General features: G+C 42.9%; 1 protein-coding gene across 1 annotated transcript in view; it reads left to right on the top strand.

Moving 5' to 3' along the window:
- Positions 1-2,780: 2,780 nt before the first annotated feature.
- Positions 2,781-14,505, top strand: part of nfkb1 (nuclear factor of kappa light polypeptide gene enhancer in B-cells 1) — a 43,515-nt gene continuing 31,790 nt past the window's right edge. The window contains exons 1-5 of the mRNA XM_008286104.1: positions 2,781-3,095; positions 5,753-5,796; positions 6,702-6,774; positions 12,603-12,643; positions 14,354-14,452. Coding sequence (XP_008284326.1) covers positions 5,758-5,796; positions 6,702-6,774; positions 12,603-12,643; positions 14,354-14,452 — 252 coding nt within the window. The 5' untranslated portion in view covers positions 2,781-3,095; positions 5,753-5,757. The remainder of the gene's footprint in view (positions 3,096-5,752; positions 5,797-6,701; positions 6,775-12,602; positions 12,644-14,353; positions 14,453-14,505) is intronic.

Genomic DNA, 14,505 nt, shown 5'->3' with positions numbered 1-14,505 from the left:
ACCACATAGAGACACAAAACAAGCACAAAGAGACACAAAACAAGCACAAAGAGACACAAAACATCCACATGGAGACTTGCAGTAACCACAGACAGATGCAAAACAACTGCAGAAATATGTAATGTGTCTATAAAGATGCAGAATGACCATGGTAGACATGACTCCGTGGTGTTGGGTCTCAGCCTGGTGCTTCCTCTGCAGCATCTGGTTCTTCTGCTCGTTCATGATCCATCCCTGCAGTGAAGACCATGTTCCTGCTCCTCTGTCACTCTGTTGTGTTTGCTAGATGTCGCTGCTTTGACGTGAACTTTTTCTGCTTCTCTGCGTCCGTCGTGCCTCCGTTGCGGCAGCAGCGTCCGCCGGTCGGCCTGCAGCCAATCAGAGGCTGCGGCCGGCCAGCCGGCGGACGCTCAGTGCGCTGGTGTGTGTTCGTGTGTGTGTGCCGGTGCAGTGGTGTGTGTTCACCGCTAACGCTCATGTGCCTCTGGACGTCCTCCAGACCTTCTGTTGCTCCTCTGCCTGTCGGTGACCTCCACAGATGATGTTTGTATATTTTTGCAGACAGAAGCTGTTTTTTTTAGTTTGACTGTAAATTGCACTCGTTGTCTTACTGATGCTCTTAGATGTGACGTTCAGGTTAACATGAATGTTGTCATGACTAAAGCTAAAGATATTGTACGTGTACATAGATGTTTAAATAACGGATTTACATGTTTAATCTTAATAAACTAAAGACCATCTAAGAACTAAACATGTGTTGTTTTGTGTTTCAAGCAGCCATGATGCGTGTGAACATCTGAGTGTGAATGCTTTCAGGTCATGTGAATACCTTTATTATGAACACACCTGACAGGTAATGTCTATTCATCAGCCCATTGTTTACCATCATTCTCTCATTCAGGGAGGACGAACAAAGGGAAACAAAACAACTACATGGAGCCACAAAATGACCACAAAAAAAAAACAGACATGACAAGGTAGAATTATTACAACCAAGACACAAGATGACCCAAAAGAGAAATAAAACGACCTCAAAGAGACACAAAACGATCACAAAGTGACCAAAGAGAGACACAAGACGACAATGAACAGATGCAGAATGACCACAGAGACTTTAAAAGACAGAAGAAGGGGCTACAGATAAATACAACGTTATCACAAAGAGACACAAAATGACCACAAACTCAAATAAAGAGAAATGGCTGCAGAGAAACACACTTTCACTGGAAGGAGATTTAAATGAGATGATAAATCAAAAACCAAGATGATTGCTCATGAATGTTTCTCTCTACCAGCTGGCTGGTTTCCACAGACTGTAGAACTTATTCACAGTTCACTCTGCTGTTTGTGTGTCCGTGAACGTCCCGACACCGACACTGACAGCCTCCATCGGGCTCCAGGACGGGCTCATGTTTCCAGCAGCGCTCAGCTGCTGTCGCTTCGGGAGCTGCGGTGCTGCCGTGAGCCAGCAGGGGGCAGCAGGCGGACAACGAGCCTGCAACAGAGATGCTCTATGCTGAGGAGAAGGCTCACTCTGACCTCCACGGTGGGGTTTCCTGTGTGACGGCTCCACCAATCACAAAAAAAGTGATCAGTGAAACTAAACTGACTAATAGCATCTGAGATTTATAATCAGTCTAAGTGCATGAGTTCCAAAATGAGCCTTCTCAGGTGTAGACTGTGTCTGTCTATGTCCGCATCATGGACTTTCACATGGAGACGTGCTGCCAGACCTGAAGAATCAGACTGAGAGACATCACAAGGCTGGAAAAGGATCCAGGAAGTCTGTTTTAACAGCGAGACTGTGAAAGTAGTTCCCTGTCCCTGGAGTCATGTTAGGAAGAAGACCACTGCAGCCCTGATTAGTGCTGCTACGGGTCCGTCTTTGTGAAGCATCACAGTCAGATGTTTCAGCAGAGCCATGATGCAGACATGCAGATAGACACAGCCCATAGGTCCAGAACTGAGAAGGTTCTGATGCTGACAGCTCATTTCAGAACCATGTTCCAATGATCGGATTTCATGGTTTCAGTGACCACAGCTGGATTCACTTTGGTTGTTCAGAGTTTCTACTTTGGGGTCTGAAGTTTCTACTAAGTCAGTCTAAACCAGTTGTTTTTAAAATGTTGTCAAATATGAAGCTGTGCAGCTGAGAAGTAATCTGATTACTGTTTAGAATCATCAGACACTGAGGTGACACTGCTCAGGGTGTTGCTCTGCATAATGAGCACCAATACTTTCCTTAGTGATGCACGATTTTAAAATGTCAGGCCGATACCGATGTTTAGACTTCTGATATCACCGATAACCGATAACCGATATCACCGATGTCGATATTCGACTGTTGTTCACACCGAACAATGAGTTTAAGAGTGAGAACATGAAGACTATTCAGAAGAAGCCCAGATCAGACCACATAGTCTGCTTTACTACGTAACAAAACATATTTATGTCCAGGAGCCTTTCAGTAAAAACATCTGTGAAATAGCAGTGATACTAAACATAGAGACGAAGGCGGTGATGTTAGACAGTCATCGGCTACATGTGTTCATCGGACCGACACCAATGTGGTCGCTGACATGTCGTGCATCCCTTCTTTTCTTCTTTTTACTGTATCTACACGCTGTGGTTTTGCTCCTCTGTGCTGCAGGTGTTTAAGCTTTCTGTCGTGCAGCATAAAAACCCAGGAAGTGACTTTACTCTGATGTTCAGGTCTGTGTTTTCATCACAGAGTGACACCTCTCCGCTGTGCCCGCCTCTCTGGCCGGTCGGAGCGTCACAGGGAATTTCCAGTGGGGAAGGAAATCAAGCGAACTTTATTAAAGCTTTTTATCACCTGCTGCATCTGCCGCCGCTCTGCTGGATAAACTGCACTTTATCCGCTCGGACTGCGTTTATTTTCTCCTTACAAACTGTAATGACGCGCTGTGGACGCGTCACGACGCACTGCAATTAAACGGCGGCTGTAAATGGATCCACGGGCTCAGCGTGGACATGGCGAAGTGATGAGCAGCCGTCACCCGGAGTGAAGAGCACCGACTGCCGCTCAACGTTCATGCCGACGACCCCACTTCACACTCGAGCGAGTTAACCAGGTAACCACAGCTCAGAACCGCCACCCGAACTCACCAGGCAGCTGTGTGTGTGCATTCATGACCGAACCCCACCGTGACCCGTTACAACTCCGCCAGCCTGCTTTGTTATGCTGCTCACTTCCTTATTAGCCAGGTAACTCTGAGGACGTCACGCCGAACTCCACTCAAAAGACGGGAACTTAAAGTTTACTTTTTTGTCAGGCACCATCAGCATATTTTACACCACCGTTATAGGTATGTGTTGTATCCGTGACACCCACTGATTGATTCGGCACACATGTATTAAGCATGAAGTTCTTAATTTAGTCAGTGTTTGAACTTTCACTGCAGCATTACTCACTGGTGTTGGAGGCAACGGGCAGCGCGTGTAAACGGACAGAACGAAAACAAAAAAGCTGAAACTTATATTAGAAATCAAGTGTTTTGCTTGTTTTAAAGTTGCCGAAATCACAACTGGATTCCATTGATTGTGGTATTGATCAGCTGATGTCCTCTGAATGAGCATCCTGAGGTGACTAGTGAAGGACGGTTCAACTGGCAGATTTCTCAACGGAGTTTCGTGTGACATTCTCCGGAACTCGCACGGCTAGCTCCAGGACAGCTAGGGCAGGTAGCGGTTAGCACCGACGGGAGACGGTGAAGCCCGAAGCCGGAGGGCAGACATACGTTGCACCGCTGCCACCGCTCCGGAGGTGCTTACAGCTGGGAAAAGTTTGTTTGTTTACGGTCATAAACAACGACATAAACAACAACTGTCACGTACCGCTAATTAGCTGTTAGCCGCGGAGCTAACGCAGCGCACACAGGCGCGTTCACGAGGAAGTGTCAGGGGGATTAGTGATCAATAAGTATGATCAGCGAAGCATCATCAATACGAAGTACAGATACTTTATGAGCACTGGCACAAATAAGTATTAAACTTTTTCTATTAAACATTTTGTAAATAAAATGTCAAAAATACGGAAAAATATTCAGAATTTTCCACAAACCAGATTTTTTTGGTCAAGATTTTGAAAACTGAGAAACAAATGCAATAAATGTTTTTATTTGAGAAGTCAGAAACAACAGATATTTGATGTTTTTACTGTAAAAGTGACTAAAATGAATATATATACACACACACATATATAAAATGAATAGAATTAATAGAAGTCACGAGTTCTTTAGAAGTCTCTGGTTTGAAGTTTCAGGCTTTTCAATCCGAAATTCTGTTTAAAGGTCACGATCTGGTTCTAACCATCGATGTGTATATATCTATGGTTCTAACAGTTGTACGATGTCACCTCTGACCTGTAATTCAGGTCATTACGTTTCAAACTGGCTGATTTGTTCGTGTGTTTTCTGCTTCTTCTCTTTATTTGTGAATACATTAAACTATATCTGGTGTTGTATTATATATATATATCTATATCTATATCTTGGTGTTTGGCTGATAATTTGTCCAGAAATTAAAGAAGATCATGTGTGAAGCAAAAAAGCATCAAATCTCATTATTTTGAACAAATGCTTTAAAGGTGACCAACGTGACTAAATGAGGTCAGAACAGGGACTGAAAAGTCTGAAAAAGCAGTTATTTCACGTATTAGAAGGTCTTTAATTCTGACGTTTCCTTTGTAAAGGTCTCACATTAATGTTTGTGTCCTGCAAAAGTTATTGCACAAAGTTTCATGAGGAAACTTGTTGTTTGATTATAAATTAATTCAACTGTAAGGAAGTGGTTAGCACCGTCGCCTCACAGAAGGTTAGAAGGTTCCCGGTTGGCGTCCCGGTGAGGACATCCGGGATCTTCCTGCGTGGAGTCTCCATGTTCTCCCCGTGCAGCGTGGGTTCTCTCCGGGTTCTCCGGCTTCCTCCCACAGTCCAGAAACATGCTGAGGTTAATTGGTGATTGTAAATTGTCCGTAGGTGTGAATGTGAGTGTGCTTGGTTGTCTGTCTCTAAGTGTAGCCCTGTGATAGACTGGTTACCTGTCCAGGTGAACCTGCCTTCACCCTCAGTCAGCTGGGACAGCTCTCCTGGATCCATGCAGCCTTCAAATGACTTGTTTTGTTTGAACAAATGTCAAAGCAGCTTCAGTTTTTGTGACGTCTGACAAAGAAATGGAAAATCCTCCTTTTTTGACCATTGTTGAACCTTTTCAGAGCAAATTATTGACTCATCACTGATCGGATGATCGATTTCAAAACAGTAGATAATATCCGTCATTGTTCTGTCCAACCAACAGTCCAAAGAGTCACAGAATTCTCACTTTTCTAAAATGTGAGACAAGAAAAACAACAAATTCTCACTCTTGAGAAGCTTCAAACGTTCCTCACATTTACTTTAATAATGGATCATTGATTATTAGAACGATTGCAGGTTAAAAAGAAACAACAACCAAACGCTCACGTTGTAATAAACTGACAAAATACAATATAAATGTCAATAAATGGAGGCGCCTCACTTTGTTCTCATTCAGGTATAACATGTTAGTGTAATTATTCAGTTTTCTAAACGTGAACCTGCTTTTAATCCGTTGTCTGTCAGTTAACTCGTCAATTAATCGTCTAATTGCAGCAACTTTACCTCACAATGTTCCATATTCACCTTCCAACAGTCAAACAGTGACGTCTGTATTCATGTGTGTGTGTGACTGACGTGTTGTCGGGTCTTTGCAGACACCATGGCTGGAGATGATCCCTACCTTCACACTTCCAACCAGGTAAACTCACCTGCAGCTCAGCACACCTGAACCGAGTCTGTCTGGAACAAAGAAAATTGTCTTAAAGAAATAGCATCCGTTGTCATAGCAATCCAATATTTATACAACAGAAACACCATTAATGGTCGTATTGGTGGAGCTCCATCGCTGCAGAGGTTTATTAATTAAATGTCTAAAACTGGTGACATGAAAATGAGCAGCACTAGTTTCAGTCAGAAGTTCACATCCGAGCAGAAGCTGAAGATGCAGCTCAGTGAGTCACAACCATGAGATCAGTTCAGGTGATCAGCTCCACTGCTTTTACCTCTCTGTGGTCATTTTGTGTTTGCTTTGTGTGTCTCTGGAGTTGGTTTGCTTCTCTTTGCAACATTTTGAGTATTTCTGCAGTAGTTTTCTCTCTTTTGTGGTTGGTTTACATACTTTTGTGGTTGTTTTGCATCCGTAGGAAGTTGTTTTGTCTCTCTGTGTGATTGTTTTGTGTCTCGTTTTCTGTTGTCATGTTGTGTCCCTTCGTAATCTCTTTGCACTTGTGTCTCCACACTTGTTTTGTGGCTATTTTGTGTCTCTTTGCAGTAGTTTTCTCTCTTTTGTGGTTGGTTTACATGCTTTTGCTGGAACGCTCTGCTACTAGATTTGTTTCTCTTCACACTTGGTTTGTGTCTCCACTAAAGACACAACACGAGTGTAGAGACTCTGCATTTGTGTGTCTTGTGTTGTCTCTTTTCAGCTGTCTTGATTCTCTCTGCTGTAGTCTTCTGTCTTTTGCGGTTGGTTTAGATCTTTTCGTGGTCGTTCTTTGTCTCTTTCTGCTTGTTGTAGTGATGTAATGAGCTGAGCTCCACCTGAGCCCGGCGCTGCAGACCCACCACTGACTCTTCATTTTGTTCTTCGTGTCTCTTTTACAGATCTTCAACATCATTGATCAGCCGTGGGACTTTCCACATTTCCCCGTGATGCCCACGTCGTCCCTGCGGACAGGTGAGAGTCGTCCAGGTGTGTCGTCTGCTGCACACCTCCTCCTCCTTCACGTCTTCAGCAGTGCTTCTCTTTTAAACTGGATCTCAGCATGAGCTCAACTCTTGATTCGTTGTTATGTGTTGTTGGCTGTCTGGTACAACATCAGTGTGTGTGTGTGTGTCTGTGCTGTCAGTTTGCATCTTTTGCGATTGTTTTGATTTTCTTTATTGCTTTGTGTCTTTATGCAATCATTTTGTGTTTTTGTGGTCATTTTGTGTGTCTTTGTGGTCATTTTTGTGTCTTTTTGGTTGATTTGTGGTCATTTTGTGTCTCTTTGAAGTCTTTTCTTGTGTTTTTCCCTGTCTTTCAGTCACCAGTATTTTATTTTCTCTTTCTGTATAGTTTTATGTAAACTTTCTGTTGCCGACCTGGTTTTTAAAAGCTTATTATAGTCATTATCTGTGCAGAAGCTGACGTTCGCTGACAGTTTACTCTTGTTATTTGACAAAACCGAGCCGTCGTGCTGCGTTCAAACCTCTGTCTCAACAGCAGGTGGTCCTGTGCAGCGTTCAGAGTCCCTCTCTCCTCCTCAGGTGTTAGAGTGTAAACACACTCCGGTAGCAGGAAGCAGCAAGCGTGTGGCCTGTCATGAATCTGCAGCATCACTGAGCTGCTGTTTGGTCGTTTACACTCCGTCACAGCTTCTAACTCACTGCTAGCTGACTGTTTTATAGATGGGGGTTAGGTGTGTAAATGATGCACAGAAACCACACACGTGCTGTTTGCTACACATGAGCTGGTGTTTACAGTTTTGTGCCTTTTTTGTAGTTTTTTTTTTTTTTTTTGAACTCTTTTGTGTTTCGTTATTTCAGCTGTTTTACAGGTGTTGTGTCTCTTTTTTTTTTTCTTAGCGGTTTTCTGTCCCAATTTAGTTTGATTTGATTAATCTAATCTAGAGATTCTTAACAGCTGACCGCTTCTCATTTAGTTTGACCAAAAGTTCAGCTCCCAGTTCAACAAACTGAACATGGTCTCAGTTTGGAGGCTAAAATAAGAGAATTCTTTGTGTTATTTTGCTATTTTTGCTTTAAAAAAAAAACTTCAGGACAAAACAATGATTGATGCCCTGTATTAATGTGTAATTAAGCTGCAGAAGAAGCCAACAGATGGACTTTGAGTTGGAGCACCGTGTCAGACAATGAGGAGCTTGTTGGTCCGTCACGACTGAGCGCCTTCAGCCAGACAGAATATTGAAAACCAGCTAACAGGTCGAACCGCCGCAGGAGGAAACTCTGCTCTCACTTTGTAAAGATGTTGTTTATTGTGGAGGGAAAAGTGTCTTTATACAGTTGTTTAGTGTCTCTTTGTGGTCCTTGTGATTCTCTTTGGGTCATTATATCTGCAGACGCCCACAGTTTCATCTTGTTATCTTCCAACACTGAGCCGTCGTGCTGCGTTCACACCTGTATCTGAATAGTGTGTNTATGAAATTTCACTGATTTGTGGTTTATGAGCTGCTAATCATTCTGAGACCTCCAGACTTGAAGTGAATGCACAGCTTGTTTCTCATGTACATTAACTGCAGTAAATGGAGGTTGAGGTGGATTACGTGTTTGTGGCTTTGAATAAATCTGCGATCGGTTGCTGATACACAGCGGCGTTACCTGTTCATGTTTCCGAGGAGCTGGCGGTGGCTGTGATGCTGTGTTTGCTGAGTAGTTAAACGGTGCAGATATGAAGTCCATGCATGAAGTCCTGTAGTTCTGCTTCCACGTGGAGCTGCGTGTTGTGTTTCCGTCACTCTGTCAGGTGTTCACATCTTCACTTTCTGCTTTTACAAACTATTCTCAATAATTAATCACTTCTTCTCGTCAGACGTTGGGTTCAGTTCATTTCTTGAAACTTGCAGCAGAGAGAAAATCTATCGATGTTGTCTGCAGGAGACACAGACGACCACAAACAGACACAAACGACCACGAGATTCGAAATAGATTCTCTCTCTGCTGCAGCACTGACATTTCAGAGGTTATTCTTCTCAAACGATTTGTTCATGATATCAAGCATGAGATGCTGAAAGAGTCCTTAAATGCACCAAAAGTATTTCAGTTTGCAGACGGTATGTTTATTTCCTGTCTCAAATCATCTCATTTCTGATTGGCTATCTTGGATTTTCCTAAATGTTCGACAGCATAAAACAGCTCAACAGATCTGCAACTTGTCAAACCTCCTCAATTCATTTAATTTATTGACTTCGTTTAACAAAAATTACTCATTTTTCACATTTCTATTCCAGTATTTCATATTTGAAGTGTTCTGTTGTTGGTGTTCCTGTGACCTGTAGCTACATGTGGTTCAGAAAGTATCACTGGTTGACGTTTGTGTTAATATTCGCTCCCAGATGGGACTTTCCATGACAGCCTCGTATTCATATTTCAACATATTTGATCTACTTATTGCAGATTCTGAATCGATGACATGATGAAAATCGAAGGTTTTCATCTCTAATAGTTCCTCAGATGTTGTCGTTCTCACAGCCTCGAATTTGAATGTGTGGAAAAAGTGCTGAAAGCGGGTAAAACATTTTCAAGAGACATTTCCTAGAAATGTTTGATTTGTGAAGGTGAAGTTTTACAGATTTTTTTAAATCCACAGTTTATGATTAAAAAAACAAAACAAAACAAAAAAAAACATCTCAAGCAGGTCGAGCAGAAAGCAGCTGATGATGAACAACCCGATTATAAAACCAACTCATACATCCTCCACAGTGGGTTGGTTTGAACAGAAGTGAACTGAAATCACCCTGAAAAGTGACGCAGGAATACAAAGTTTGCACAGTTTGTAGTTATTCAGCCAAAAGATGCACAACCAGCAAACGTTTTCCTAACATTCAGATCCCTGAAAGCACAAAAGATCCTTTAGCTTGTGTTCCATCTCACCGCTGACACCTTAAACGACGTCCAGGCCGAGCAGAACCCTGACATCTGGGTCATTCTCTGCATATGTTGCATCGAATATGAGCTGAAATGATCCTTTCTATCGTCTGTATCAGTGACTCAATGTGAAAACATCTCAACGCAAATCTGCCGTTGTGCTCAAATAGTGCACAAATGAAGGATGTGACGCTGCTTCATGTGACTGATGGGTTTTTATGGCTGCATCATTTATTATCATTATTATTATTATCATCACCATCATCGGGCTTCATTTAGGAACATTTTGTAGTTATTGAAGATGTTTTTTTTTTTAACAAATTCTCTTGAGGCAGAATTTTATTTATTTATTTATTTTTTTAATTTTGTGCACAATTTGAGCAAATCGACAGCCGAGCACGGATGGATTCATGAACCGGCACAGGTCCAGGGGCTCCGAGAATCAATTATACAGATTAAAACAATTCCACACAGAGGAAGAGTCACAAAACGTGGCAAAGCAACCACAAAGACTCAACAAGAAAATGAAAAACGACACCAGAGAGATGAAAAGTAACTGCAAAGAAATGCAAGATTACAATTTGAAAGGGAACGAGAAACACAGAAAAGTAACTGCAAAGAAATGCAAGATTACAATTTGAAAGGGAACGAGAAACACANCATTTATTTCTGTCACGAATGAAACCGCTGCAGGGAGGAAAACGCAGCCGAAACTGTGCTTTCGTTTTGTGAAAATGAGTTTATATCGGGGGGAAAAAGTGAAAGAGGACTTTCGTGACGTGTCCTGTGTGGCGGCTCTCGTTTCCCTTTTGCTCTCCACTGTGAGGTAAAGATAGATGTGGAGAGTGAAGGTGAAGTGGTGGTTGTGTAGGACGGAGGGGAAAGTGTGTCCTCTGTGCATTTACATGGTGAGTAAGGCAGCTGATGCATCAGCAGCTCCACTTCCTCCACCAGCAGCGCACCAGGTCAGAGGTCACGCAGTGCTGGTTTAAGGCAGCAGGTTTATGGTCCAAACAGAAAATGATAAATACCAAACCTGTCCAGCTCCTGGCTGTGTTACAGTATTAATGCACTCTTTTAAATCCTTGAAACTTTTCATTTCACTGAAGGGTTTTCTTCACGTGGTTCATGAATGCATGCACAATGTTTTGCTTATTTTTGTGGTTGTGCTCTGTTTAAGGTGTTTTGTGTCCCTTTTGTGTCTTTTTGTTGTCGTAAAAATCACTTTTCAGTAGTTCTGTATGTCTTTGTAGTTTGTTTGTGTCTCTTAACTCAGCGATTCTCAAACTTTCTGAGCCACGACCCCCAAGATAACAGAAGTTTGTGTTCGTGACCCCCCAGTTTGAATTTTTATTCTCATGAGTAGGGCTGGACCCGAATAGCTGACCAGTCATTTGCTGTGCTGGAATTGGGATATCAATTTTGATCTCCGAATACCCCCAGCCCCCCGCCGCCGGCGCAGAAACGGTGCCCCCGGTCTGGCAACCCCCTGAAATTATCTTGGGACCCCCAGTTTGACAACCACTGTCTCAGCTGTTTTGTGTCATCTAGTGCTCCATTTGCCACTTTGTCACTGTTGTGCGTCTCGTCTTAGTGCTTTGTAGTCGTTTGTGTTGTTGTGGATATTTCTTGTTTCAGCAGTTTTGTCTCTCTTCTTTGTTGTAATAATCTGTTTGTGTTGTTGTAGATGTACATTTCTTTCAGGCAGGTTATGTATATTTATAGCAGTTTGTATATCTTTGCAGCAGTTTTGTGTATTTTTACACCAGTTTATTTCTCTTTGTGGTCATCTTGTGTCTCTTTGCATTTGTTTCTGTCTCTTCATTTTGCAGTTTATGTCTGTTTGTGGTGGTGGGAGTTTGTTGCTGAACAGTTGTAGTTCTATCCAGAGCAATTGTAGTTCTATCCAGAGCAGTTGTAGTTCTATCCAGAGCAGTTGTAGTTCTATCCAGAGCAGCTGTGGTTCTATCCAGAGCAGCTGTGGTCTATCCAGAGCAGCTGTGGTTCTATCCAGAGCAGCTGTGGTTCTATCCAGAGCAGCTGTAGTTCTATCCAGAGCAGCTGTGGTTCTATCCAGAGCAGCTGTAGTTCTATCCAGAGCAGCTGTGGTTCTATCCAGAGCAGCTGTGGTTCTATCCAGAGCAGCTGTGGTTCTATCCAGAGCAGCTGTAGTTTGACGGTGAGCAGCCGTAGTTTGGCGACTGTATCTGTGTTGGTGTTATGGTGAATGAGGAAGTGGCAGCCGCAGTCAGGATGCTGCAGAAAACACACAAACCAGGACATGTTGACTGACTTTACCGTCGGCTCACTGCGGAGCTGTGAGCTAATAGCTCATCATCCTCTGTACATGTTTAATGTTATGTGCACATACAGAACAAACCAAATCCAACCAGTAAACCTTCATCCTCTTTGTTGCATCTCCATGTCGTTGTCAGCTTCACCACTAGGTTTCAAATCCATGTTTAGTCGCTTAACTCCAGGTAGATTCTGAGCATGTTTCCTCACTGTGGGTGCATTTTATTCTGCAACATAAAGTCCTGCACCTCTATGGAAACAGAACAACCATGAAGGAGGAGAGAGAATCCGCTAATCGAAAACCAAAATTGATTGAATTTCTTTGATTATTTATTTTACAAAAATGTAAAAAAACCTGGAATCAGCAGCATTTTTCCAGGTGTGTTTCCAACACTGGACAAATGGATACTGCACTTAGCATCGATATTTAACCATCTCCATGTTTCCAGCCTTACAGACCTGTTCTCTCTGTTCTGCCCATCGCCTGTAGAAAGATGTGTCACCATGTTGGATGTGTCTTTAACAATGTGCTCTCTTTAGCACCGTAACTGTGTTTAATGACTCTAATACCACTGGTTCAGCTGTGAAAATGTTCATACTGAGTGTTTGTCTCTGTGGTTTCAGTGGATGGACCCTTCCTGCAGATCCTGGAGCAGCCTAAACAGGTAATACTTAGAGCCAAAGTAAAGGGAATCGACTGATTTGAGAAGCAGAGTGTTCACCTTTGAATGACAGCTGTTTGTATGTTGAAGTGGAACACAGGATCAGAGTCAGTGGAACTACGCTGTGTGGACATATGTTACTGTTTTACGAAGAGGCTTCAGACATGAAATCACTGTCATTTTAATCAAGTATTTTCCGTTTACTCTTTACCTGAACAACGCTAAAAAATTACAGCTCAGACAACAGCTCCATGTGGCTCATTAGTACAGGCAACACAGAGAGCAGAGAGCTAGCTAGCTAAACTGGACTGTTGTCAGACATCGTTTTATATCTCGATGATGCAGAGTAACCTAAAATGAGACCAGAATGATTAAAACCTACCAAAAATTACAAAAGACTTGTTCAAAATGACATAACTTTCTTAAAAACTAATTAAAATTGTTCAGATTGTCTCAAAACTTGTTGAAAAATTACCCCAAAATGTTACCAAATGACTCAATTTGTACAACACCTGTTCTAAATGAGTTAAAGTTGTTCAGAACTACTTCTCACATGACTCAGACGTGGCTCAGAAGAACTCATAATGTGTCCAAAATGACTCAAAGCTAAATTCTATACACTTCTTTAAAATGAGATACAATTGCTCAGTGTCCCACAACTCGGCAAAAAATGCTCACATAGCCCGTCTCCACCGAGAAGAATCAGGTGCTAGTTCCAGTGCTTAGTTGGTTCCAATCTAAGAATCAGTTGCTTTTCCATCAGCAAGGAGCCACGTTCGGGCCATACGTCACTGCATACGTAGTCATTTACTGAACAACGCTGGCGCCACACAGAAATCCACACAGGACTGCATACTGACTTTGTTACTGGTGTGACCAACTTTCTCATTTGTTTGCACTTCCCACCTTGTCACTGGCAAAACATATGACTTGCTGAACATTTTCTTATTGATAGACAGTTTACGATGTTCCCTGAACGCCCCACACTGCAGGCTGCGGTGCTCAGACCGGTGTGTGACTAAAGATGACTTTAACAAGAGTAAACCAGGATGTTCTGATGTCAGATCGGTCCAAGATGAAACCCAGTGATTTGTTCTCATGCGGTCTTTTCTATGAGCGGAGTAAACAGCGTGTAGTTGCACTCCGTTTGTCACCGGAACACCTCATTTCTAAGTGTAAATACCGCAGTACACCAAAGTTATGAAAGTCCTGTTTTCCTCCACTGTGGTTCTGCTGGTGGGACACAATTATAGCAGACAGTTTGTGCAGAACTTCTGTGTGTCCCTGGACTCATTCCAGTACATCTGTGATCGGACCAGAGACGTCCTGGTGAAAAACGACACAAATCACCGCTTGTGTGTCCCATTCTGTGGTTCCATCGGTCTCATTGGTGGTCACGATAACCCAACACAATGCCACAGCAGGCAGTCAGACAGCAAACACACCTGTAGCTCCACCTCATTAGACAGTAAGACTCCACCCAGTGCCACATACAGGTACGGCAGCATCTTGTTCCGTCAGACCGTCAGTCCCAAACCTAAAATATACGATGTGTCCTCATGGAGGGAATGAATGAATGGCGTACGTGCTCACAGTGGACTTTTTTAATGAACTTTTTCAGAGGACTCGCCGTAAACTGACAACAGTGACTGATTATCAGCTCATTGATCGATTGTCCAGAGTGTGTTTAACGTTTCACTATGTGCTTCCCAGCGTGGCTTCAGGTTCCGGTACGGCTGTGAAGGTCCGTCTCATGGCGGTCTGCCGGGAGCCTCCAGCGAGAAGAACAGGAAGACCTATCCCACCGTCAAGGTAAGCGCCCACTCTCCTGCCTCACCTGTCTCACCTGACAGCAGCTGGAAATG

The sequence above is a fragment of the Stegastes partitus genome, unplaced genomic scaffold (assembly GCF_000690725.1).
Source record: "Stegastes partitus isolate 25-593 unplaced genomic scaffold, Stegastes_partitus-1.0.2 Scaffold432, whole genome shotgun sequence".
NCBI lineage: Eukaryota > Metazoa > Chordata > Actinopteri > Pomacentridae > Stegastes > Stegastes partitus.
The sequence above is the reverse complement of the archived record's forward strand: the minus strand, read 5'-3'. Positions and strand labels throughout refer to the sequence as shown.